Below are 27,885 nucleotides of genomic sequence, written 5' to 3'. Positions count from 1 at the left end.
GCTCTTGCGCTTCCTAGAATGGAGACACTATGCTGAAACTTCAGAAGGAAAACACTGAGATTTAATAGAGCTGATTAGGTGATATGGCAGATTATTTTTTCCTCTATGATGGAAGACTTCATTATGATATTTCCAGGAGGGCACCCTCTGCTTCAACAAACAGAGAAACTCTCTATAATAAAAACACATCTTACATAATAAATGACTCATTTGTGCTGCACAGTGTTCCATTATCAGAAAATGCTCCTGCAGGTAAAACACAATAGATTCGAACATTGCTCAGCTTTGATTATTAGTGCTTAAAATTGCTGCCAATCAGCAGTTTCAGTACCTGATTGTAACATGTCTTAGAAAGAGTGGGGGTGTTAAGGAAAGACAGACAGGAAAAAACCCTGTAACTTGTCTTTAAAACAGTCCTAATATAAAAACAAACATTTGCCTATCAGGAGAGGAGTAGGAGGCATTGTTATAAGGCATGGTTATGTTACTGAAGATCTTAAATTTAAAAATTTCACAGGGAAATTGAAAACTAATTTAAAGAAATATGACATTTTCAATTACAAGGTTTGCTAAATCAAACTTGTTATAATGGTCATGTTATTTGTAAGTTTTATCAGAAAGAGTGAACCATTTTTATTAAATTGACAAACTCCAAAGAATATTAAATATACTGGTAAACTGATTATGTTATATTTACAGATATTGTCTCATTAATTAGTTTCTGAAGAAGAATTGCACAAGATAGATGAAAAGAAATTCACTATTTCACCAGCAAACTACATATACCTTTGATGACATCCACAATGGAAATGTTCCCTACCTTCTGTTTTCCTCCTATGTATATTGTAAAACTGAACAAACTACTTCTTATTAACAAAAGGAACTATTTTTCCACCCACTTTCCCCTGAATCTGAGCCTTGTTGAGAGCCAAGATGAAGTCGGAACAGATGGTAGTGCAGGGGAAAACTTGGAAAAATTGCCAGGGCTTGCACAGTATCCTAACCTTCACTTAGAAACAGCACAGGCTAAAGTTGCGGATATATTTAGAAGGTGTTTTGTATTACCATCAAGAGCAGGATAAACAGTTTGTGCATCAGGCCAGACAACAGGTGAGGTAATCACAATCCACAGGAGATAATGTCAGCGCAGGACACTCATAAAACAAGCATCACCTCAGCAGAGAATCCAAAGGTAGTGAAGTAACTTTTTACCACATTAGACACATGACTGCGGGATATCAAGTATTGTTAACTTCCAATAGGACATCTGGCAGAAGACAGCAATATTAAAAGCATAACAATAGCTTTTGAAAAACCAGCAACAACCATAGATGTTCAAGGACTCAGTGACTGATAAGGCCATTACCATTATTCAAAGTGGGAAGAAAAGGATTCCAGAAGGAAAGAGCCAATAGAAGAAATTGACCTATACGAGTACAGTAGCTGAGCATTTCCATCCTTGCACAACACAGCCCCCTTACCCGCCCCCCCCCCCCCCGCAAAAAAACCCCAAAACAAACCCCAAACCAAAAAACAACCCAGTACAATACAAGGATCTTTGAGGATCTCAGTACGTATCCTGGACATGTTGAACACTTAACCATATGGGAAACAAATTACAGTATACATAGTTTTCATACAATTTGCTTATTGAACACAACGTATTACCAATACTATTTCAAAAAGAATCAGTCATCTAAGAGTTGTCATTTGGATTTACAGTTCACCAGCTTGCACCAAATTAATTTAATCTATGCAATAGAATTTTATTACTCCCAGGAGCTATAGAGCAAATCCATACACACAGCTTAGCCTCATCAAGAAAAAAACATGCCAAGATAACAGTCATTCAATTCCTTTGCAGTGTTATGAAAATGTGATTGCAAATGTCATGTTTTATGTGTATGAGTAACCATCCTATTGTCAAACATCCACAAAAAACTGCCTAACTGTAGGTATTTGGTCCTACTATTTATACTATATAGCAGGTGTTTGCAAACAGACAAGCTGGGAACAAGTATTTGAACGAATTTTGAAGCTTTTCCCACTACACATTCCTCCAAATCAATCATATACATGAATTCATTGTTTCAGACTTAAGGCTATTTACATATATACCCACATGTGGATGTATACATTTGGGGTTCTTTATATATAAAACATCTCAAAATACAACCCAAAGGAATTTCTTAGATATGCTAAAGCAGCAAAGAATCCTGTGGCACCTATAGACTAACAGACATTTTGCAGCATGAGCTTTCGTGGGTGAATGCCCACTTCGTCGGATGCAAGAGTGGAAATTTCTCATCTGTTAGTCTATAGGTGCCACAGGATTCTTTGCTGCTTTTACAGAACCAGACTAACACGGCTACCTCTCTGATACTTAGATATGCTAATCACCTCTATATAGAGACTACATAACTAGTAGCTCAAAGAACTGTAACTCAAGCTGCCTGCTAGAAATCTTTAAAGATTCCCATAATAACGAGGCAGGCAAGAAATACCTGGTTCCTAATTTAACTATCAGAGAATAATAGTTGTTGGTTGTAATCTTTGAAGATCTAGCACAGCTGTGTGCAACCAAGAGTCCAATATACATACTACACTGGAACAGCTGAACACAATGACTTGTTTGCAAACTTTTCAAGATCAGAAATCACAATTGTAAAATACTGAAAATAGTTAGATAGGTTAAATTTTGGGCTTTTGATAGACTTCCTTTAAATTATAGGAGTGCAAAATAAATGAAGTATCTTTTGAAATTCTTACTACTGGAAAAAATTGCAAAGCATTAATAACAATCTGGATTAGGCTCTACTATTTAAAACATGGGAAACTGTTGAGTTAAGGGCTGAAAAGTGGCTGTATTTATATGATCTCCTTCTAAATTGAAGTTACTTGGAGGAGGAGGCAATAGTCCTGGGTTTGAATGAGAAGGAACCTGCTGGTAGGGAGGGTCAGAGCCAGAAGTGTGTGAATGAGAGATGGGAAATGTCACGTCCCAGTCTAACCTATGCTGGACCCAGTCTCCTCTCCCTCAATGCTACTATGCTGGCTCTGCCCTGCACATTACTAGCACAGTGGCATTCGAGCAGAGATAGGAGCCTTGGAAGAAACAAATACCATCTAAAAATAAAGTGTGACTGAAAAGGCGTTAAGAAACGCCTTGTGGTGTATTCTGCAAAAGCTTTTCATATTTTCAAAAACAAGAGGGTTGGGAGAAAAAAAGTGGAAGAAAAAAACCATGCATTTCAGATCTACATACTTTGTTTTGATGGGTTTAAGTATTATTTTAATGTAGTTTTGGGAATCCTGGATTCAAAGAGGCAACTTAATAAGATGAAGCGAAAATACGTCCCAGACCATAAGGACTCTTATGACATTTAAGCCATAGTGTGTGATAATGTAATACAACCCACCCAACCCCACAAAGCAGCAGCATCTGAAGGCATTGTGCCTAAATTGTGCTTGGTGCATAAAGGGGTCAGTCTATGGCCTCGCATGCATCTCACTCCTTTTGCAGAATCAAGCACTATCACCTATTCTAAATTATCCTGGACATTGCACACTGGGAATACAAAGACTGTGGTTGACTCCTGTGAAGGGGTGAGTGTGAATGGGTTCTCTGAGGCTTCTGCATTTTCTTCCACCATCATTTACTGGAGTGTAAAATTGGTACATCCCATTGAATAAAAGCCCTGTGGGACAAGTACTGTGTCTGTATCTTAAAAGCATAATTTCTAGGAAAAAAATGTCACTATCGGTATTATACCATGTCCATATCCACCACAGCCCTTCAGGAAAGGCTTGATCGAAATGCTAGTGAAGTAAGTGGAAAGATTCCTATTGATTTTAGTGGGCTTTCAATCAGGCCCCAAATGTATAAAATATTAGCAGAGAACCAAACCTTCCTAATAAGCAAAAATGTATGTATCCATATGATCACAATGCAAAATTTGGGTCAGAGCAGAACTCCCAACGAGGGACATCAAAATGGCTGCCTCTCCTAAAGTTACCTGCCTACCTTAAAAATATTGTCACTAAACCAGCTCTGATATCTATTAACTACATATATTTGTTATAAGTCCATATTCACAGAGCTCAACTTTGGCTAATTTGACTCAGGCAACAGCATGTGTGTTTTCAGAACAGAAACCTACAGAAAAACTCCTAAACATCTGGAAGGAGTTCCACAGAAAAGAAGGCAGAATTCTCTGAGCTCTTAAGTCATCCGAAAGAAAAATAATTTTCATCAAACTCCAGTCATTTTTAACAGGAAAGTTTCTTACCAATAACTTGAGTTCCCAGAGAATATTACTTACATAAGTCCCACAATCTTGGAAGCACTTCTCAGCACCAAAAGTCCTGCAATTGTTTGAAAAGCAATTGCAACCTTTAGAGTCAGAAATTAATGTTCTGAGAGAGTCTAAAGGGCTGTGCTTCCAAACATTCTCAGTTCCTTTTAGCTATTTTGAAATATAGTACAGGAGGTAATATTGTCTGAGAATGCCAGTTGCTGGTAAGTAACTGGTAAAAAAAACCTTTCATTTTCCTTCCAGACTTGCTTCTGAAGTTGGCACTCGGGAGATTAAGCAGTAAAAATAGCCATAGGAGAAGAACTCAGAAATTCTTAATTGAATGTAGATTGATGGAATACTCTCCTAAAAAAAAGAGAAAAAAAGCATCTCATCTAGGCCCAGAATACAGAGAGCAAAGCTGAATAACCATATAGCAGCAGTACAAAATTCAGCAGTATATGGTTTGCATTTTTCAGTCAAGCTGTGGAACCTGCCTTTGTTCTACAGGAGTAGACTGACACTGCTTAGTGGGACACCTACCTGGTCATAGCAAATCTGAGTGCAGAGCGAGATTTATTTTGAAAATCTCTGCAGATTGTGATCTATATTGAAAATATCTAAACAGAGATTATTTCCTTCCTTGAGTTCGCTTCAAAAATAATAAACAATGGTTTTTTAAAATATTTGTTCTTGTTGAAATTTTTTAAATGGTAGCCTACAGCACTTAAAACTTCATTTGTGCTGTCTGGCTTTCCCAGGCAAGTTTTGTGATTCTGGGAAGAAGAGTGGAAGATTAGTAGATGAATTCAAGAGAAATTGTAAAAATACATTCTCACCCTAAATTCATCCTTAAAGTAACACCATCTCCTTCTTGTTGATGTCTGTGAAAGATCAATCTGCCATAAGTGCCTGAATTTATTTTACCCACCTTGTGGAAATAATTTAAACCAATAATGCAATTTGGGAGAGACAGTATAAAGAGCACTCCCCATAGGCTCAAACTTATGGAGATACAAGTCTGGTAAGAATTAAATTTAAGAACACATGAAGCTAAATGATTATGCATGATAAAGATAAAAATGAATCATCCATATATGAAATAATTTAGAATGCATGCAAGTAGAAGATTCTTGTAGGGTAGGGATACTGCTGCTGTGGCTAATAGATAAATGAATCTAGATGAAAGATGAACAAGATTTCTTCAGAGAGAATCAGTAGTTCAGACACTGAGCAAGAGCAAGGAACATTTTGTTATTAATCTACATGGAAAAGCATTTTCACTTGAAAGCATAGGTCATCATTTTAGACAGATTAGGTGATTTCAGAAGAATGTGCTTAACCTTTTTCAGAAAGCCAGACTGAGTTCTAGAAAAGGTCTAAACATCCACCCAAGCTAGATAAAGTGAACCTAAATCTGGATATAGAATTTCACCTTGCTCATGGACTAGGAAATCTGAAAGATAAGAGCACAAGCACTGGAAACTCCATTTTCAGAGCAAGGAGAACTGTGTACTGACAAGCCGAGATCAGGGCTGTTAAAACAATGTGAGCTCTGTCCTATCCCATCATCCCGAGAAATTCACAACAGAGGAGGATTGAGAGGCTGTCATAAATCTTTGATTCCAATGTAGGAGAAGTGAATCTAACAGAGTCTAAATCACAGAGTCAGGGTCCCTGAAAGAAGACAGAGAAGGAAGCTTTAAGCCAGCATGAAGAAGAGAATAGTGCTTTTTTTCCTGTGATTTCAAATATTCAACTATTTGAAACTATTCTACTCCGTGGTGCAAGGGAATGAGAGAGAATTTTGAAAAGGTTAAGGAAAGAATAACAGACACAGTAGTAGGCACTAGTTCATAGCTGTTAAGTTGCATATCAAAATAGTTGGTTTGTGCCAGTAAGATGGAGTGAGGAACTAGAGTAGCTAAATGGGTTGGCCTCTATTGCGGACAAAGACTCAAACTGCCCTCCTCTTTAGACTTTCTTAGAATATCCATTTTGTTAGGTATAGTAACTCAAATGGCAACTGCTCTGGGATTGCTAGAACTGATGTTGGAACCAGAACAAAAGCTACTCTATAGCAGTACAGTAAAATTCAGAGGTCTGACAGTTCTAACCTACGTCTGCTTTCCAAAAAAAAAAAAAAAAATCATTTGTCTTAGTGCTAAATAGGTCTGTACCTTCAAATGGACAGAAATAGTTACTGACCTTTTTCTGTAACTGTTGTTCTTTGAGCTGTGTTACACGTTTCCATTCCACTGTAGGTGCGTACATGCCTCAGGCACAGTTATTGAAGATTTTTCCTTCAGCAATACCCGTCAGGGCAGCATGGGTGCCCTCTGCTGCCTCACTCCATTGCATGCAGGTATAAACCATGGAGCTGTCACTGACCTTTCTCAGTTCCTTACTACCAGAAAGACTCCAGTAGAGAGGGGAAGGAGGGAAAGATGTGGAACGGACATGTGCAACACATTTCAAACCCAACAATTACAGAAAAAGATTAGTAACTGTTGCTTCATCTTTGAATGATTGCACATGTCCATTCCTCTGTAGCTGACTCTCAAGTACTTTGAACTGGAGGCTGCTTCGAAGTCCACGTGAACAGGGATTGTAGTATCACCTGTCTAAATCTGGCATCATCTCTAGACTGATAAGAGATGGCATAGTGAGAGGCAAACATACGGATCAATGACTAGGTTGCTGCCCTACAAATATCCAGGATGAGCACACGAGCCAGAAAGGCCACGGAAGCTGCCTACAACCCAGTCAAATTAGCCAAAAATCTACCTGGTGGTGCAATACCAGCCAGTCAGTAGCAAGATGAATACATCTGGAAATCCAGGAAGAGATCCTTTTGGTCAATACTGGATGGCCCTTTATTCTGTCCAAACCCTCAGTGAACAGCTGTGACGAAGACTTAAAAGGCCTAGTCTGATCCAGGTAAAAAGCTAAAGTTCTTCTAACACCTAGAGCAAGAGTCAGCAGCCTTTCAGAAATGGTGTGCCAAGTCTTCATTTATTCACTCTAATTTAAGGTTTTGCGTGCCAGTAATACATTTTAACGTTTTTAGAAGGTCTCTTTCTATAAGTCTATAATATATAACGAAACTATTGTTGTATGTAAAGTAAATAAGGTTTTTTAAATGTTTAAGAAGCTTCATTTAAAATTAAATTAAAATGCAAAGCCCCCCAGACCGGTGGCCAGGACCCCGGCAGTGTGAGTGCCACTGAAAATCAGCTCACGTACCACCTAAATATTGGGGTGGAGAAAGATGGTATTCTGGGGAGAGGCACACTGCTTTCAACCAAAGGGTAATAAATGTTTGTCTAGAGGATGTTTGCTTAGATGAACAGGCAGCTACAGAAGAGACAGAGGACACTCTTGTATCTTTTGCCTCTCTTTCTGGACAGGTCTGGGTCCGAGGCATGAAAAGTGGAAACTTTTGAGACTGCTAGGGCAGAACAGCCTTTTTTGTTGTTGCTGGTGTATAAATCACCAGAGACTTAAGGATTGTCCTTGAATCCTTAAGACTATGTAGCCTCTCATCAGTCTTTTCAGAAAGCAAAGAGCCTTCAAATGGGAAGTGTGTGATGGTTTGTTGCACCTCTGGGGAGAGGAAGGCCACATAGTGATGGCGGAAGTCATAACTCAAGCCATAGCCACATATAGACTTGCCTGCAAGGCTGTTCTGGCAACTAGCTTGCCCTCCTCCATTATAGCACTAAACTCTTGCTTTGCCTTGTCCAGAAGCCTGTCCTTAAATTTCAGGTACCCATCCCACAGGCTAAAATCATACTGACCCAGCAGAACATGAAGGTTCACGATTCTAAGCTATAAATCTCACGTGGAATAAAACTTCCTTCCAAATAGGCCCAGCTTCTTTGCTTCTTTCCCTTTTGGCATTGAGACCTGGTGTCACTGTCTCTTTTTTTCATTAGCAGCCGAGACTAGTAGGTAGAAAGGAGGAGATGGGTATAAAAAAAGTTCAAACCACTATGAAGGGATATAATATCTTCTCTCCACCCTTTTTTGCAATAAGAGGCATAGAAGATGAGGTCTGCCATAAAGCCCTGTCAGGCTTCAAGATAGCCTCATTAATAGGGAGAGCTATCCTAGAGTGTCCTGTTGAGGCTAAAATGTCAATCAACCTGTGTGACTTTTTCTGCAACTCTCCTGGTTGGATATCCTGAGTTGCAGCCCATCCTCCTAAACAAGCTCTGATGAACTCTGTAATTGTTGGGGCGGGGGAGGCAGACTCTGTTATTACTGCCTCATCAGGAGATGAAGAAAAGAAAGCTAAGGATTGTTGAGGTCAAGCCTTCTCTGAGTCATCCACAGGAGAATCCAGAAGATGCAATTCCCCATACATGGTACTGTTCCTGGGAATGGGTTGGGCAGATAGTGACCGTGTTGTAGATACTCCTGATGCCTAGCCGATGGAGTAAGACAAGAGGGGGAGCAGAGATGCTCTAGACTGTGGAGGGAAGTCCCCAGGTTCCAAAAGGGCCATTGATATGGAGGGTGGACCAGTTATGTCTGGGCCCTTGGTCCTTGGAATGCTGAGGCCTGTACCACAGTGGGCAGGCACCCCATTGGGGCTGCTGAACATATCTGGGCTGAGACGCATAAGAGCTGAACTCAGAATTTGGCGAGAAGGTGACCTTGTCAGTACAGGGGAGACCAGTTCTGAGTCTGGAGATGAAGTACTGGCAAGATCATTGCTGTTTTCTCCCTAGATGGAATCCTCTTGAGAGGTGCATTAACTGTAGCCGCCTCCTGTACTGAATGGTGCATCGGGGCTGAAGCCAGAACCATTGAAGTGTGTATGCCAGATGCCAGTACCAAGTGGAAGTGGTAAATAGCTGGGGAAACTAGTACCAACAGATCTGATAATTCTTGAGCTGCCTCAAAAGCCTTGGGAGTAGACAGCTCTAGAAAGGGCTCTTGGCTCTGTGGTAATACTGTGTTGGCACTTCAGGAATTGGTTTCAATGGAAGTTTCCTAGGCTCGGAAGTCAGCAACCCCTCTGGGCTTAAAGATTGTGCTGGGAGTTTCTCTTCTTCCATGTCCTTGCTTCCACTCGGGGCTTTCACCGAAGATTTTGAAGACTTACATAAGGCGTGAGTCCAGTGCTGATACTCAAATGGGAACTGGTGACTTCACGCTGCTAAATACTTATCTAAATTTACTCTTATATCTATACTATGTACAAAGCCTCTAAATTACACTAAAATTAACACTACAGGTACTATATACACTAAATAGGGTAACAATTGCAAATGCAAGGATAGTGGCTCCAACAACAATCACTGGTGTTAGGAGGGAACTGAGAGGGTGATCGGGGTGGCTCTGCCCTTTATACCTGAGTGCAGTGGCATGAGGCAGCAGAGGGCTGCTCTGACAAGTATCGCTGAGTGAAAAATCTCCAACTGTGCATAAGGCATGCACATACCTACAGTGGAATGGATGTGTGCAGTCACTCAAAGAAGTAAGGTATCCTTGGCGAGTACCTCACGAGGAAGTCAAGGCATACAATCATGAGCAACATCTTAAAGTAACAGATGAGGCCACTGATCTCAGACTCATATCATACACTTAATATTATTTTTATGGAACAGAAGCAGAACCTAAAGTCTCATGAATTTGAGCCTCAGGCATAGAAACAGATGTTGACACAGAGGTCTGAAATAGGAGAGTGGAATGAAGAATGTTCACCTCTCAGAAAGCACTGGACGGCTTCCCATTGACTTAAAGGAATGAAGCACCAAGTGAGATCTCAAAGACACTTTGCACAGAACCAAGGAGGGGTTCAGATTCAAAGACTCCACTGGATACATGTGGAGACAACATCAAGGGGTACTCAGATCTGCAGTCTCTAATATATTTGTTATTGGATATTTGTGCTGGGCTCAAATGAAGTGTTTCTTCTTCTTATCATGCTTCTGGAACTTCACAACTGAGGACAGCACAATTGAGAATATTTCGAATTGATTTTAGAGCTTCAGATGTGATTCTTTGCTCTCTTTCAAGTACTTGGGCTTTGACTTATTAAAACAGAAGCTATAGTTCCAGAATTATAGGATTCTGACTTTATAGTTTCCTTCATTAAGAAAATAGTTATTATAAATTCCTGTTTTGTATGGCCCAAGGGTGAAGCCAGTATATACTAAACAATTGCTTGTGCTGGAACCTTCTTAGAAGCAATTTAAACAGCAGGCATGTTGGTCTGAGATGGACATCTTGTTTTAGTAGGATGCACAATGCCTGAAACCCAATATTCGTGTCGATTTCTGAGAGAAAAGATGGGAAATTACAACTGCACATAACAGTAGATACTCACCTAAATTACAAGTTTGCTCACTGAACCATATTTTTATACAGTTGTTAATAGGCTAATCTACAAGAATTAACAAGAAAAGAAGAAAAGAGAAAAGAAATTAGTAAAACATACATTTAATAGACTGAGATGACACTTCTGAGCCTCTACTGCTTATGGCAGAAGGTTAGGAACAGAGAACTGTTAGGATAAGAAATTTTGTATAACTTAATCTACAGTGTTCAGTTTGGTGGGTAAGAGGTGGGTGGCCACGCCAGTTACTGCTTTTCAAATAATTCTAGAGCTGATGGCATCAAGGAAGGTGTCTGCCAAAGTGGGAATGAGCAGGGACAATGCTCAAAGGAGACATAAGGTTAATCTTTAACAATTCTAGGGCCCTATTCTGATTTGATTTACACCAGCTTTACAGTAGTGCAACTCTACTGAATTCAGTGTAGTTACTCCTCATTTACATTGGTCTAAATGAGATCAGAATCAGGCCAGAAGCCTTTAATGAGGTTTAAAGAGCCACTGGGGGGAGCTACAGGGTAATTTTTTGCCAAATTGATTTTGGCAAAGTGTTCAGAGTGCATAATTATTTTAGAGTAGTTAGCATGGACAGGGAGCCCTGTGAGACAAAGTTCTCCATCCATTACCTTGTTGAGCTCAGTGCTGGTGAACTGTCTATGTAAACTTCTGAAATAAAGTTTTTCCAAGATTTGATTTCTCTGACTCTGTCTCAGGCTTCACAGTTATACTTTAAAAAAAAAAAGTCACATTTAGAGCTAGGATCTGGACATGAGCCTCTAAACTGTCTTCAGGTATGTTCATACAATACCCATTGAATTCAACGGGCATTATGCATGTGTAGAACATCTGGGGAGAAATTGGTCCTTACATCAATCCATTTTCATGTTAATAAATGCATGTAATGGGATTTTCATGGGATCATTGTGAGGAGAAGAAATTGTATCACATAATAATTTTATCTTTCAATTTATGAATTCTCTTTTTTCAAATCCCTGTTCTGGGCTGCATCTGAGCTGTGCTCTGTGCAGCTCAGGAGATAGTGGAAGATGGCTTTATACCATCTTTATGCCCTCCCTTTCCCTAGCCCTGGGGTTCACTGAGTTGTTCCCCAGCATAAGTTAGAGCAGCTACTTTAACTTATGCCTGCCTGCCTATGGCCTGCAAGGGACTGTTCTGGCAGTCAGGGGTTGATGGGGCATAGAAGCACTATGGCAATGGCCTCTTCACCAGAGAGAGGAGTACTTCTTCTGTTTCTGTGGGGAGGGCAGAAAGCGTGTGACATAAGCGGTCTTTGCCATCCAGGGAACCGCCTACAGGCCAGTTCAGCTGTCTGTATGGATGCTTGGAGCAATTGTAGCAACCATCTTTTACAAATAGACAACAGTTCAGTTGCAGATACCTTAGCCTCTGTGGAAGTTATATATGATAATGTTTTCCTGTCAAGTTAGTCATTATAACAGTGCAAAATTGGACTTGCTCTACAGACAATATATAACACCTTTACAGTTACTTCCATGTATTTGTGCATCACCAAATCTATCGCAATTGAGAGATAAGAAAACAAGGTTACAATCAGAAGTGAAGAGTTAAAATATTTTGTTCCTTAAATATAGTTTCTTGAGTACATTCAAGGTTTGTTTTATCTATGCTTCATCTAGCCTGAGTATATGGAAAAAATAAATTATAAGCAACCTTCTTGCAAGTATTGTTGCTATACTCTTCTCAATCAAACTGGAGACAATATGTTTTATAGTTATCACTTTTGTTTTCACGTACCTTTTGGAAAAACATACTTTAAAATAGAGTTGTTAGTCTTCCTGAAGCCAAAGCTCATACCATACTAATTTAGTTGCATGATTAAGAGAAGGACCAAATAAATGGAAATGAAAGGTATATTAATCTCAGGTATAAAAGATGCAATCCAGTGATTCTCAAACTTTTGCATTGGTCACCCCTTTCACACAGCAAACATCTGAGTGCGATCGCCTTTATAAATTAAAAAACACTTTTTTTATATTTAACACTATTATAAATGCTGGAGGCAAAGCGTGGTTTGGGGGTGGAGGCTGATGGCTCATGACCCCCTGATGGGTCATGACCCCTCAGTTTGAGAACCCTGTAATCTTTAACAATAAATAAGAGACAGGAACAGTTTATATTGCTATTTCTTTTCATATTATCTCTTTGATTTATAATGGGACACATCAAAGGGTATTTAAAAGTGTGTTCATTGCAGAATTGCTTTTCATGCTACAAATAGATCAACTTACATTAACTAATTCGCTCTCCCAGATTTTTTTCACAAGTTCCATCGATGTATAGCCATTAATCAGAAAGGATTTGGTATAGTCACTCAGTTCAATGGAGTCCAGCCACTCTGCCACAGAGATGGGGTTGTAGCCATCATTACCAATCTGCTTCATCTGAAATATACAAATGACTAAGGATTACTAGAAATATTATTAAGCACCTTTTATGACAGCAATAAAATATGTTAAGTTTTTGGGTCAGAGTTATCTTCTTTTGACTAATAGATAGGTAGAATCAGAAGCTAAAATAGGGAAAGAATAAGTTAAAAATTACTTAGACGAGTTAGATGTCTTCAAGTCACCAGGGCCTGATGAAATAAATTCTAGAATACTCAAGGAGCTGACTGGTCTGATCCATTAGTGATTATCTTCGAAAAGTAAAGGAAGATGGGAGACATTCCAGAGGACTGGAAAAGGGCAAATATAGTGCCAATCTATAAAAAGGGAAATAAGGACAACCGGGGGATTACAGATCAGTCATCCTAACTTCAGTACTCAGAAAGATAATGGAGCAAATAATTAACTAATCAGTTTGCAAACACCTAAAATATAATAAGGTGATAAGTGAGTGCAGTTCACAGTAAAGCTGTAAGGGCATATTGACTGGGGTCCTGCAGGGATCTGTTCTGGGTCCAGTTCTGTTCAATATCTTCATCAATGACTTTGATAATGACATAGAGAGTACACAAAAATTTTGAAGACGATAGCAAGTTGGGAGTGGTTGCAAGTGCTTTGGGGGAGACAGGATTAAAATTCAAAATGATCTGGACAAACTGGAGAAATGGTCTGAAGTAAATAGGATGAAATTCAATAAGGACAAATGCAAAGTGCTCCACTTAGGAAGGAAGAATCAGTTGCACACATACAAAATGGGAAGTGACTACCTAGGAAGGAGTACTGGAGAAAGGGATCTGGGGGACATAGCGGATCACAAGCTAAATATGAGTCAACAGTGTAACACTGTTGCAAAAAAAGCAAACATCATTCTGGGATGTATTAGCAGGAGTGTTGTAAGCAAGACACCAGAAGTAATTCTTCCACTCTACTTGCACTGATTAGGCCTCAACTTGAGTATTGTGTCCAGTTCTGGGCGCCACATTTCAGTAAAGATGTTTAGTCTGGAGAAGAGAAGACTGAGGGGTGACATGATAACAGTTTTCAAGTATATAAAAGAATCGCACTGTTAAACAATAATAGAATACCATTTATTTAAATATTTGTGGATGTTTTCTACATTTTCAAATATATTGATTTCAATTACAACACAGAATACAAAGTGTACAGTGCTCACTTTATTTTTTATTACAAATATTTGCATGGTAAAAAACAAAAGAAATAGTATTTTTGAATTCACCTAATACAAGTACTGTAGTGCAATCTCTTTATCATGAAAGTTGAACTTACAAAGGTAGATTTATGTACAAAAAATAACTGCATTCAAAAATAAAACAATATAAAGTTTTAGAGCCTGCAAGTCCACTCAGTCCTACTTCTTGTTCAGCCAATCACTCAGACAAACAAGTTTGTTTACATTTGCAGGAGATAATGCTGCATGCTTCTTGTTTATAGTGTCATCTGAAAGTGAGAACAGGCATTCCCATGGCACCATTGTAGCTGGCTTCACAAGATATTTACGTGCCAGATGCACTAAAGATTCATATGTCCCTTCATTCTTCAACCACCATTCCAGGGGACACACATCCACGCTGATGACAGGTTCTGCTCAATAACAATGCAAAGCAGCTTTCTTTTTTGGTGGTTTGGGTTCTGTAGTTTCTGCACCAGAGTGTTGCTCTTTTAAGACTTCTGAGAGCATGCCTCAGATTTTGGAAGGCAATTCAGATTCTTAAACCTTGGGTCGAGTGCTGCAGCTATCTTTAGAAATCTCACATTGGTACCTTCTTTGTGTTTTGTCAAATCTGCAGTGAAAGTGTTCTTAAAATGAACAGCATGTGCTGAGTCATCATCCAAAACTGCTCTAACATGAAATATATGGCAGACTGCTGGTAAAACAGAGCAGGGGACATACAATTCTCCCTCAAGGAGTTCAATCACAAATTTAATTAATGCATTGTTTTTTAATGAGTTTCATCAGTATGGAAGCATGTCCTCTGGAATGGTGGCCAAAGCATGAAGGGGCATACGAATGTTTAGCATAACTGGCACGTAAATACCTTGCAATGCCAGCTACAAAAGTGCCATGCAAATGCCTGTTCTCACTTTCTGGTGACATTGTAAATAAGAAGAGGGCAACATTATTTCCTGTAAATGTAAACAAACTTGTTTGTCTTAGCTATTGGCTGAAGAAGTAAGACCGAGCAGACTTGTAGGCTCTGAAGTTTTACATTGTTTTGTTTTTGAGTGCAGTCATGTAACAAAAAAAATTCTACATTTGTAAGTTGCACTTTCACGAGAAAGAGATTGCAGTACAGTACTTGTATGAGGTGAATTGAAAAATACTATTTCCTTTGTTTATCATTTTTACAGTGCAAATATGTATAATCAAAAATAATATACACTTTGATTTCAATTACAACACAGAATATTATATATATGAAAATGTAGGAAAAACATCCAAAATACTTAATAAATTTCAATTGGTTTTCTATTGTTTAACAGTGTGATTAAAACTGCGATTAATCCCAATTAATTTTTTTAATCGCGATTAATTTTTATGAGTTAATCGTGTGAGTTTTCTGTGATTAATTGACAGCTGTAAGTACTGGATCAAACTGCATATGTGAGAAGAATGAATTACACAACAGCATCAATGTGCAATAATATTATAAGTATCACATCATTAAACAAAAGTGTAACTATTGCTAACTTAGTCATATATTACAGTAGTACATTTTTAAGAAGATTTAGGAGGTTTAGAAGGCCTTATATTTTGCATAGAATTTATGGTATGTTTGAAACTTTAATACAGTCAGTGCTGGCAGCCACTGGCAGTCTCCTACTTTTCTCTGCTATACATATTTTTACTTTAAGGGAACAAAACAAGAGTGACAGGAGCATAATGCTTTTGAGCTTAAGTTTTAAGTGAATGACAACGTAATTTAAAAAGTAGAGACTGCTGAACTTAAAATCTTGCCTGAACCAATTGTATTTCTTTATAGTTTATTTGAAATGTAATTTGAATGCAAGGCAGTAGAAAAAAATTTAGTTTGCTTTTGAAAGCTGGAGTACTGTTCACCGAAATATACAATGCCGTCACTTCAAATACTTGGCAGATACCTAACACATCATGATCTTGATCCTATGTTGTTGCAGTTTCCTGGAGGAACAGGCAAAATTAGGCACGCTGCGGGGATGGGTGGGGGGTGTCTGTCAGTCTGTTCTCTGGCTCTTTGTTGCACGTGCTGGATATAAAACTTTATACGATGAATGTGAGATTGTTGTCTTAGATTATAAAACAGTGACTGGCAGGTTCCCCAGAGCAGGGGACCGCTGAAACGCTGAGAGCTCTGATTCTGAGGCAGTCCACCTGGAGTGCTGTGCCTGAGTAGGGCACCCAGTGTCCCCATGTAGGGAAGTGGTGTAGTTCCCTGGCGCCTTGGAGAGGGACGAACTCCACCGGACACCAGAGTGGGCGGAGCCAAAGCACTTCAAGCCTGCCCCCCAGAGGGTCAGAGGCCAGACTTGAAGTATAAGAGCCCAACCCCAAAGCTCACTCGAGAGGCAGCCATTGGAGAGGCCAGATGCCTGTGGTACAGCTTCTGCTGGGAGACTCCAGCAACCAGCGGCGGACGTGAAGACTGGCCTGACCGGCTGACACTCGACGCGGATCAGCGTGTGGGAGAGTTGCCGAGCCTACCCCTCCAGAACAGTCGCTGAGCTTACCCCTCGCCAGCTACCCCGAGGATCCAATGGTGATCGTCCCCCCCGAGGACACCACCTTGACCTAGGTAGCTCCAGAGGGGAAGTAGCCCCGGGGACAGCCGACCCGAGTCTGGCTGAAACAGCCGAAACTCATGTCAGTGTGTTGAGGCCGGGATCCCCACTGACACAGTGGGCCTGGGACGCAGTGGAGTGGGAGGGCCTGTGTCCCCCCTGCCACCCAACGCGTGGGTGGCAGTCTCCCCCTCTTCCAGGCCGTTCGGAGCCTGAAGCGTGGGTGTACTATCTACTTGTATTTGCTCGGCCCCTGTCTGAGGGCCTGAGCCTTGAACTCATTGCTGCCTCGCCCTGATCCAGGGCCTGGGCTTGTTAACTGCTAACTGCTACCTGTGTTTGCTCAGCCCCCTGCTGGATGGCTTGTGTCAGAACTAAGGGAGGCGGTGTGGTTCCCCGCTGTCCCAGAGAGGGACAAACCCTGACGAACCCTCTCTACACCCCAGTTTCTGAGGAAGCCTTCCCTGGAGCCAGGTCTCCTAGCACAGATTGGAGGAGAATGACAATTCCAATTCATGGAGAACTTCAACATTTTGGGAGGTTGTTCTGAATTGGAATGAAACCAGACTTTGAAATCCTCTGTGAAACAGAATTACTGTTCTCTGCCCAGCTCTACTACAGCCATCCATAACTCAGTTTTTACTATAAGCCTGCTCTACTCATTGATATGAGAGATACAGCCCTTCAGTCACAGAAGTAGGGATAATAGACTAGGTAGCTTATTACTTATTCCATACTTATCTCCAATCCCCATTTTATGATCTAAAACAACAATTTCACATCACCATAAACTTTTATATCCAGCACCTGCAACAAAGAGCTAGAGAATACAGCGAAAGACCCTCCGTGCAGCATGTCTACTTTTGCCAGTTTGGCAGCAGTGCCTGATCCGGATTTGTGTGTGCAGTAGCCACCTTGTGGTACTGTTGGCGCTTGCGTGTCCCAACCCCCTCAGTTCCTTCTCTACCGTAAAGCTCTGTGACGTTATTGATATAAATGGGGACCATATAGAACATGGGTTGCAACCAAGGTCCTGTAGTGGCTCCAAATCCTAAGTAAAGGGGGTCATATAAGGTGTCTAAGACCAGGTTCTGGGTTGCTGATTATAATTATGCTGTCTATATGTCTGTATCATTTTTAGTTGAAGTTATGAATGTTGGCTCGATGCTGTCTGTATTTCAAGTTTGTGCTGTGCTTCTGGGGGAAGCCTCCCAGACAAGCTGGTGTTAGCTCTGCCTAGCCTGTTTGATGGCCCATTAAGGACCGTCAGCTACACAATGGACCCATGGAGAGAAGGCAGACACGCCTTGTGACTCAGCAAAGTATGCAGGGACTGGCCCATGTGACTCCAGGCTCCATCTTGCTGTAAATTTCCACAGTGAAGACAAAGAGATTCTTACACCTGGAAAAGCCTATATAAGGCTGATGCTTCGTCTCCATCTGGTCTTCAATCCTGCTTCTGACCTCTGGAGGAACTTTGCTACAAACTGAAGCTCTGCACCAGGGACTGAGGACCCATCCCAGCGGGGGATGCATTCCAGAGACTTAAATTGAACCTGCAGTTTACTCCATCACTGCTGCAAGCCTGAACTAAGAACTTTGCCATTACTGTATGTAATTGATTCCATTTAACCAATTCTACCTCTCATCTCTACCTTTTTCCCTTTGTAAATAAACCTTTAGATTTTAGATTCTAAAGGATTGGCAACACCGTGATTTGTGGGTAAGATCTGATGTGTATATTGACCTGGGTCTGGGGCTTGGTCCTTTGGGATCGAGGGAACCTTTTTCTTTTATTGGGGTGTTGGTTTTCATAACCATTTATCCCCAGGACGAGTGCACTGGTGGTGATACTGGGAGACTGGAGTGTCTAAGGAAATTGCTTGTGTGACTTGTGGTTAGCCAGTGGGGTGAGACCAAAGTCCCTTTTGTCTGGCTGGTTTGGTTTGCCTTAGAGGTGGAAAAACCCCAGCCTGGGGCTGTAACTGCCCTGTTTGAGCAATTGGTCCTGATTTGGCACTCTCAGTTGGGTCCCGCCAGAATCGCTCTGTCACAAGCTCATATAGGGAACTCCAGAGTAGAGAGGAGGAGGGTGGGTAGTGGAGCACCCACAGGGACACACATCTCCAAGAACCTCAGTTACTGCACAAGGTGAGTAACCTTCTCTTCTTTGAGTGCTGTCCCTGTGGGTGCTCCACTTTAGGTGACTGTAGAGCAGTACCCTGTTATGGAAGATTGGGTTCCAGAGCAGGTTGAACAGTTGATGATAATACCGTAAGGCCGAGTATTGCATTGTTCTCAGAGCTTCTCATTATTGCGTAGTGGTTTGTGAACATGTTTTATTGAAGCCCAGGTGGGAGCCTGACATATTTCTTTGATAGGGACATAATGTAGAAAAGCAGTCGCAGTAGAAACAGCTCTCGCTGAATGGGCTCTGATCCCTGTCGGGGGTTCTATCTTTTGTTGCTGATAACATAGGTGGATGCAAGTCGAAATCCATTTTGATAGTCTGTTTCAAAATGGCTATGCCTTTCGATTGTTCAGTGGTGGAGATGAAGAGTCTTGGTGACTTACAGAAAGGTTTTGTTCTCTCTAGATAGAATGCTAGTGCTCTTCTAACATCTACTGTGTGGAGAACAGATTCCTGGGTAGACCCATGTGGCTTTGGGTAGAATGCAGGGAGATGTATAGGTTGATTGATATGGAATGATGAGGGTATCTTAGGTATGAATTTGGGGTGTGGTCACATAGTCACTTTGTCCTTAAAGAATATAGTATAAAGGTAGATGGGCCATGAGTACCCCGATCTCACCCACTCTATGTGCTGAGGTGATCGCAACTAGGAATTCTACCTTCATTGATAGGTGTAGTAGTGAACAGGTAGCAAGGGGTTTGAAGGGTGCTCTGGTAAGTCCTCTGAGGACTAAGATTAGGTCCCATGCTGTTGTAGGGTTGCAGACTTCAGGGTACATGTTCTGAAATCCTGCAAAAAAGCGTTTTGTAATTGGATGTGTGAAGGCTATGAAACCATCAATCTTATGATGGAAGGTGGATATGGCCATGAGGTTTACCTTGAGTGAACTAATGGACAGCCCTGAGTGTTTCAAGTGTAGCAAGTACTCCAGGATCTCATAGATTGGTGTTGTATGTGCAGATGTGTTTGTTGTGACACCACGAAGTGAACCTTTTCCATTTATGCAGGTAAGTAGTGCATGTGGTGATTTTCCTGCTATTTAGTAATACATTTGTAACCTCTTCCGAACGGGCTAGTTCGTCTCATTGGAGCCAGGCCTTTAGGTGGAGTTTTGGTAGATTCGGATGAAAGATTTGACCCTCATCCTGAGACAGGAGATCCCGTTGAATGGGAAATGGTGGGAATGCGTACAGGAGGGCAGCATTCCATTTGATGAGGAAGGCATCTCCTAAGGAGTGTGGTCCTAGTCCTGCTTGCAAGCAAAAGCTTTGGCATTTGCGGTTTTGTGCTGTTGTGAACAGGTCGATGTGTGGTAGTCTCCACATGTGGAATATGTGTTGTGCTACTTTGTTGTTCAGCTCTCATTCGTATTCTTTGGAAAACTGTCTGCTCAACGTGTCTGCCGTCATGTTCTGTTGTCCTGGGAGGTAAGATGCAGCAATAGTAATATTGTGGGTAATGCACCAGTTCCATAGTTTCACAGCTTTTGTGCATAGGGAATGAGAATGCACTCCTCCCTGCCTATTTATGTAGAACATACAGGCTATGTTGTCTGTCATTATTCTTACCGATTTGTTTCTTATCACCAGTAGGAAGTGTTTGCATGCATTTCAAATTGCTCGTAGTTCGAGTAGATTGATGTGTAATAATGACTCCTCGGGAGACCATTTCCCTTGGATTTTGTGGTGGTTCAAGTGTGCACCCCATCCTATCAGTGGGGCATCTGTGGTGATTAGGATGGATGCAGGGACTTATTGGAATTGAACCCCTGTGCACACATTGCTCGGGATTGTCCACCATTGTAGGGATTGTGTGACTTTCGGTGGTAGCGATAGGATTTTGTTTAGGTTGTGTCTGCATGGTATGCATACCGTGCTTAGCCATCCCTGAAGACACCGCATGTGCAGTTGTGCGTGTTTCACTTTGAAAGTAGAGGCAGCCATGTGTCCTAATAGTTGCAGGCATGTGCGTGCAGAGACTGTTGGACTGCTTGTGATCATAGATACGAGAGAGGTCATTGTGAAAATCTGGACCTTGGTAGGGAAGCTTTTGCTTCTACTGAGTCTATGTAAGCTCCGATGAATTCTACTTGTTGCACCGGAACTAGTGTTGATTACTTCTCGTTTATCTGTAGGCAGAGAGTATGGAAGAACATTATAGTTCTCTGTGTAAAGTTTGTTGCTTCTGTTTGAGTGCAACCTTTTAACAGGCAGTCGTCCAAATATGGGAATATCATGATTCTCTGTCTGCGTAAGGATGCTGCTACTACTGCCAGGATCTTGGTGAAGACTCTCGGAGCTGTGGATAGTCTGAATGGTAGCACTCTGTATTGGAAGTGGTCTCTGCTTACTGTAAATCAGAGGAATCATCTGTGTGGGGGGTGCATAGTGATGTGAAAGTATGCGTCTTGTAGGTCGAGGGCTGAAAACCAGTCCCCTTCTTCCAGTGCTGGGATTATTGAGCTCAGTGTGACAATTTTGAATTTGTGGGTATGAACAAATTTGTTGAGTTTCCTGAGCTCTAAGATAGGTCTCCATCCTCTGTTTATCTTTTGTGTTAGAAAGTAGTGGGGGGAGTAGAATCCTTTCCCTCTGTGCTCTGCTGGAACCTGTTCTATGGCACCTAGCTGTACAAGACTGTTTACTTTTTGTCTCAGAAGATGCTCGTGAGAAGGATCCCTGAAGAGGGATGGGGAAGGCGGGTTGGTAGGGGGGATGGAGGTTAAAAGGGATGGTATATTCTGATATTATTTCCAGCAGCCAATTGTCTGTGGTGATGGATGCCCACGCTAGGTAAAATGGTTGAAGTCGGTGGCCCAAAGTTTGGGTATTCGATGTAATTTGCTCTGGAAGTTGTGGGAGGTTGACCCTCGACCAATTATTGGTTCGGGTTGTCACGGTTCCTGTTATACTGTTTGAATCATCTGCGTCTATTTGGGGATGTATATATAACCCAAGTATGGAGTGTGGCACAGGAGTCCTTCATTGAGTGCAGGACATCATCTGTTTTTGATTAAAATAATTTCTCCCCATCAAACGTGAGTTCCTCTACTTTGGTTTGCAGTTCCTGTGGGACTCCTGAGGCTTGCAGCCAGGAGGCTCTCCTCATGACTATGGCAGTAGCTATTGTACGGGCTGCTGTGTCTGCTGTATCAAGGGAAGCTTGTAGTGCAGTTCGGGCTACTAGTTGTTCCTCCATCACGATGGGTTGGAACTGCTCCTTCTTTTCCTCTGGAATATTTGGTAGGAACTCGTTGAGTTTTTGGTAGTTGTCATGGTCATACTTCGCCAATAGGGTGGTATAGTTCGCCATGCAGAATTGGAGTGTCACTGACGAGTATGCTTTTTGGCCAAAAAGATCTAATCTCTTGGTGTCTTTGTCTTGAGGTGTGTTCTTAAATTGGGGCTGTTTACCTGTCTGATTTACGGCATCCACCACCCATGAATTTGGTTCTGGGTGGGAGAATAAAAAGTCCATGCCTTTGTTGGGGACTGTAGAGGGACTTAGCCACACTTGTCCCTCTCTGGGTCGGTGGGGGACCACACCACCTTGTTATGTCCTCATGGTTGCTGGCGTGGAATCTGTCTGGTTGCAGGAGTCTCTCACAGGGGTGACCAGGGAGATGCCACAAAACAGTTATTCGTGCCCAATCATGGGTGGTGAGTGGCAGTGGGCGGTGGCTCAGGCATTCAGGCAGGGCTGAGCAACAGTTCTACAATTACCAAGCCCAGTCCCTGGGTCAGGGCGGGGCGGCAATTAGTCTATGGCTCTGGCCCTTAGGCAGGGGCTGAGCAGCAGTTTATAAGTAACAGGCCCAGGCCCGGAGTCAGGGCGGGGCAGCAAGGAGTCAGTGGCTCAAGCGCTCAGGCAGGGGCTGAGCTCAGCCAGGTTAACAACAAGCCCAGACTCTTGGCTCTGAAGGGCTGGGGAGAGGGGGAGACTGCCACCCACAAGTTGGGTGGCAGGGGGGATGCAGGCCCCTCCACTCCACTGCGTCCCAGCCCGGGGACCTACCAGTGGCAGAAGGACCTCTGCTGAGTCAGTGGGGATCCTGGCCGCAACACACTGACATTGGCACTGGCAATGCTGCAGCCAGACTAGGGTTGGCTGCCCCCGGGCTACTTCCTAACTCCCCCTCTAGAGGTACCTGGGTCAGGATGGTATCCTCGGGGGGTCAAACATCCTGGGGTCGGCTTGGCAGCTCCTCTGGGTAACTGGTGAGGGGCAGGCTTGGCAGCTCCTCCGGGCTCTGGTCAGCGTCAGGTGTTGGTTGGGCGGGCCAGTCTTCGGGTCTGCCGCTGTTGCCGGGGTCTCCCAGCCAGGAGCTAGGCCGGAGGCATCTGGCCTCTCCAGCAGCTGCGTCCCAAGTGAGCTCTGCCCCATGCTTTTCTACTTCCTCTCCTGCACCTGACCCTCTGGGAGGCGGACTCAGAGCTCTCTGGCCCCGCCTACTCTGGTGTTCGGAGGGGCTTGTTCCTCTCCGGGGTGGCAGGGGACCACATTGCCTTGTTACAGCCCCACTGCCCTCCAAGTCTGGCTCCTGCTCGCTGGGGACAGACTCTTCCATACATCCCAGGCAGGACAGAAAGTCCCCATTCGCATGGTTCTTACCCACCTTATGGCGAACAGTAAAAGCATTATTATTTTTCATTTTGGCCAGCCACTGGAGTGAGGCGTGGTCAGTGACCAACGTGAACGGGCCTCCAAGGAGGTAATAATGCAGGGCGTCACAAGCCCATTTCACTGCAAAGGTCTCCTTCTCTACAACCGGATAGTTCTTCTCTCATGGAAACAACTTCCGACTAATATGCAAGACCGGGTGTGTTCTCCGTCGATCCCCTGGGACAGGACGGCCTCAAGTCCTACCTCTGAGGCGTCTGTCTGGAGGATGAACTCCTGGTCGAAGTCTGGGCTATAAAGAACAGGTTCATGGCAGAGACTCTCTTTGAGTGTCTGAAAGGCGTCTTCGCACTCCGGGGTCCAACCACATGCCTGGGGCTGTCCTTGGTCAAAAGCCTGGTCAAGGGGGTTGCGATGGACACGAATTGGGGAATAAAGTGCCGATAGTAGCCGGCAAGTCCCAGGAACTGGGGCACTTGGTGCTTTGTGGCAGGTGGCAGGCAGGCTGCCAGGGCCTGAACCTTTCCCATGAGGGGCTTCACTTCTCCTTTCCCTATGGCGTGCCCGAGATATGTGGTCTCTTGCCATCCTATACAGCATTTATTTGGATTGGCCATTAACCCAGCTGCCCGCAGGGACCTCAGGACCGCAGCTACCCGCCCTAGATGGTCCTCCCAATGGCAGCTGTAAACAACCACATCATTCAGGTATGCTGCAGCATAGTCTCGGTGGGGTTGGAGGATGTGGTCCATCAGCTGTTGAAATGTTGCCAGTGCCCCATGGAGGCCGAAGGCCATCTGAGTAAATTGATACAGGCCCATTGGGGTGGCAAATGCAGTCTTTTCTCTGGAGGCAGGGTCGAGGGAGATCTGCCAGTACCCTTTGCTCAGATCAAGTGTGATGAGGAAGCGGGCCTCCTCTAGACAGCTCAGAAGTTCATCTACACAGGGCATTGGATATGCATTGAATTTTGAAATGGTGTTTATGCGTCGGAAGTTGATACAGAAGTGCTGTGTTCCATCGGGCTTGAGTACCAGCACTACTGGGCTGTGCCCAGCTGGACTGTGAAGGTTCACGGGAACACCTGCAGGAGGCACTGGGTCTGCTTACATTGCCCCTCGGTAAGTGTCTCTCTGAGCTGGGGTCCTGCAGGGTCCTCTGTCAGGGGTACACAGGGGTCCAGCTCTGGCTCCGGTGGGTAAGGGTTAATTAATAGGTCCTCCTGCTCCCGCCAGGGCTTCAGAAGGTTGCCATGGTATCATTGAGTTTTCTTGCGCCAGTCGGGCTGGTCAATCTCAAAGGTGACGTGCCTGACCTTTCGGACCACCTCATAGGGTCCTTGCCAATGGGCCAGTAGCTTTGGCTCGCTTGAGGGCAGGAGGAGCAGGACCCGATCGCTGGGTTTGAAGCCGTGGATCTGTGTGTCCCGGTTACAGGCTTGGGCCTGAGTTTCCTGCGCGGCCTTCAAGTTTTCTGAGCTAGGGCTCCTGCCTGAGCAAGGCATTCCTGGAGCTGGAGGGCATACTTCAGGAGGCCCTGGGTTGGTGACAGGGCTTGCTCCCAGGTCTCGCACATGAGGTCCAGCAGCCCCCGTGGGCGACGTCCATTCAATAGCTCAAAGGGAGAAAATTTCATGGAGGATTGGGGCACCTCACAGACTGCCAGAAGCAAGGGTGGGAGTAGCTGATCCCACCGGCGTAGGTCTTCTGGGGGAAACTTGTGCAGCATGTCCTTCAGGGTGCAGTTAAACTGTTCAACCAAGCCGTCGGTTTGTGGGTGGTAAATGGATGTGCCTAGCTGCTTAATCCTCAGGAGCTCGCACACCTGCCGCAGCTGCTGGGAGGTGAAGTTGCTGCTCTGGTCAGTGAGGATTTCCCAGTGCAAGCCCATGCAGGCGAAGACCTTCACGAGTTTTTAGCGATGGTTCGGGCGGTGATGCTCCATAGAGGTACTGCTTCGGGGAAATGGGTGGCATAGTCCACAATGACCAGCATGTACTGAAATCCAGCAATGCTTTTCGGAAGATGGCCCACCAAGTCCATGGCCACTCACTCGAATGGCGTTGCTATAATGGGCAGGTGGATCAACTGGGCCATGGGTGTCTGTGGGGGAGCAGCTAGCTGACATTCTGGACAGGAACTGCAATAGTTCCTTACCTCCTGGTGCACACTGGGCCAGAAGAACCGCATAAGAATTCGGGCGAGGGTCTTTTCACAGCCCAAGTGCCCTGCAGCTAGGATGTCGTGAGTGAGTTTCATTACAGCTTGCTGGTGACATCGAGGTCTGAGCAGTTGGGTCTGGAGCTCTCTGGTGCAGGGGTCTTATTCCACCTGATAGACACGACTGTGGTGCAACTCGAAATGGGGTCACAGCTTTGCCTGGTACAGACTGATCAAGGTCCCATTGACGTCTGTTAGCCGCTCATACACTTGACTGAGGGTGAGGTCCTCCCTTCGGTCCTGGAAAAAGTTGGTGCTAAGCATGGGTTTGACAGCAGGCCCCAGTGGAGGGTCCTCAGACTCTCCTCCCTGTCGTTGGGGTCTGGTTCCTCCCCCTCCTTGGAGCGGGTCTCGGGGCAGCCCCCTTCCAGTGCTGGGGTGACCTCAGGGCCTTTCTCGGCATTTGAGCGAAGGACCTCTGGGAACTCGGGCCAATCACAGCCCAGAATCACCAGGTAGGCTAGTCGAGGAGCCAGCTAACCATCATCAGCCGCGTGACTCCATCCATGGTTAGCCAGCCTTGGGCACTGAGGTAGGGCCATACATCACCATGGATGCATTGCAGTCGGATCATCCCTAGGTGTGGATCAGCCAGGAGTCCTAAGCTTTGGCGGGTTAGTGTCTGGCCTCAGCCTGACTCAATCAGGGCCAGGGTTGGGCAGTCTCTGACAACTACTGGCACTGTAATCTTGGTGGCCTGTGGCCATTGGGCACGGGTTTCTCCCACAGAAACATGACCGAAGCTGCAGTCCATCTCAGTGCAGTCACATTGCAAGCGTCTGTATTTCCCGTAGGAGAAACATGGTCCGATCTTTGGACGCTCAGGCCGGACGCTCCCACTGGGCTCCTTGGGGGGGCTTTGATTGGTCCCCCGATCCCTGGGCTCAGAGGGCGCTGGGACTTGTTGGACTGACACCTTGGGACATCTATACTGGGGCTTCTGGCTCCATTAAGGGTTCTGCAGTTCAGTCTGAGTGCTCCCCTTCTTCTTTAGGTTAGGGTACTCGGGCCCTGGTGGGTGGGCTCGAATAGCCGGTCTCCCCGGGGCTTCAGCCACGAGGAAATCCTCCACCAGAGTGATGGCAGCAGCCAGCATCGCAGGCTGATGGCGGAGGACCCAGGCCCTTCCTCACGGCGGGAGGATGCGGATGAATTGTTCCAGAATAACTTGCTCAGTGAGCTCAACTGGGGTTTGCCTCTCAGGCTGTAGCCACTGCTTGCATGCCTCCCTCAGCTCCTGTGCCACCAACTGGGGTCGGGCGCCCGTAGGGTATGTCAGATTCCGGAACTGCTGCTGTAAGGTTTCCGGGCTGACATCCAAGGCATCGAGTATTGCTGCCTTTACTCGGGTGTAGTCCCATGCCTCCTCCATTGATAGCCCTCAGTACATGGTTTGGGCGGTCCTGGTCAGATATGGGGCCAGGAGGGTGGCCCATTGGTCTTGGACCCATCCCGTGACTAATGCCACCAGAAATCAATGGACCAAAGTCTTTATGTCAGAAATTAGGCCTATTGGTGGACAAAATACTAAGAGGACAGACTCTTCTGCCTAACACTTCCTTTTGGGGTTCTTAAAAAGAAAAGACTTTTGGGAAAGATTAACAGAAGAAGCAACTGTCTGCCAATAACCACTGCAGCAAGCTTTATCATCAGGGTTGCCACTTCCACTATTTTCAGGGACCTTCTTCATCCTAATCCAAAGAAATGTCTTGACCAGACTGGGCCAAAAAGAAGGACTCAAATGACACCGCCACCTCCACTGGCACTGGTTAAATCCCAAATGTTACCTGGGATGGGACTTCATCTCCCACTTCTCCCCTCCTCCCTCCCATGTCCTTTCCCTTCCCCACCTTATTTCTTTTCTTTCCTATCTCTCTTCTTTTGCCTTCTGTGTAATAAGAGTCTGGCTTAGCTGGCAACATTGCTGTAAGCTTGTGACTAAAGAGACAACTAAAAACAATGCCCTAAAACAGCTGGTACAAGTTTGCCAGAGTGGCTGATCAGTGAT

General features: G+C 44.0%; 1 protein-coding gene across 6 annotated transcripts in view; it reads right to left on the bottom strand.

The window, feature by feature from the left end:
• The window catches only part of ANKS1B (ankyrin repeat and sterile alpha motif domain containing 1B), a 753,186-nt gene that overhangs the window by 234,854 nt on the left and 490,447 nt on the right, over positions 1-27,885 (bottom strand). For all 6 annotated transcript variants that reach the window (XM_039494857.1, XM_039494866.1, XM_039494872.1 and 3 more), the window contains one exon: positions 12,912-13,064. In XM_039494857.1, coding sequence (XP_039350791.1) covers positions 12,912-13,064 — 153 coding nt within the window. The remainder of the gene's footprint in view (positions 1-12,911; positions 13,065-27,885) is intronic.

The sequence above is a fragment of the Mauremys reevesii genome, linkage group 1, assembly GCF_016161935.1.
Source record: "Mauremys reevesii isolate NIE-2019 linkage group 1, ASM1616193v1, whole genome shotgun sequence".
In the NCBI taxonomy this organism is placed as follows: Eukaryota; Metazoa; Chordata; order Testudines; family Geoemydidae; genus Mauremys; species Mauremys reevesii.
This window is presented reverse-complemented; position numbering and strand designations above follow the sequence as displayed.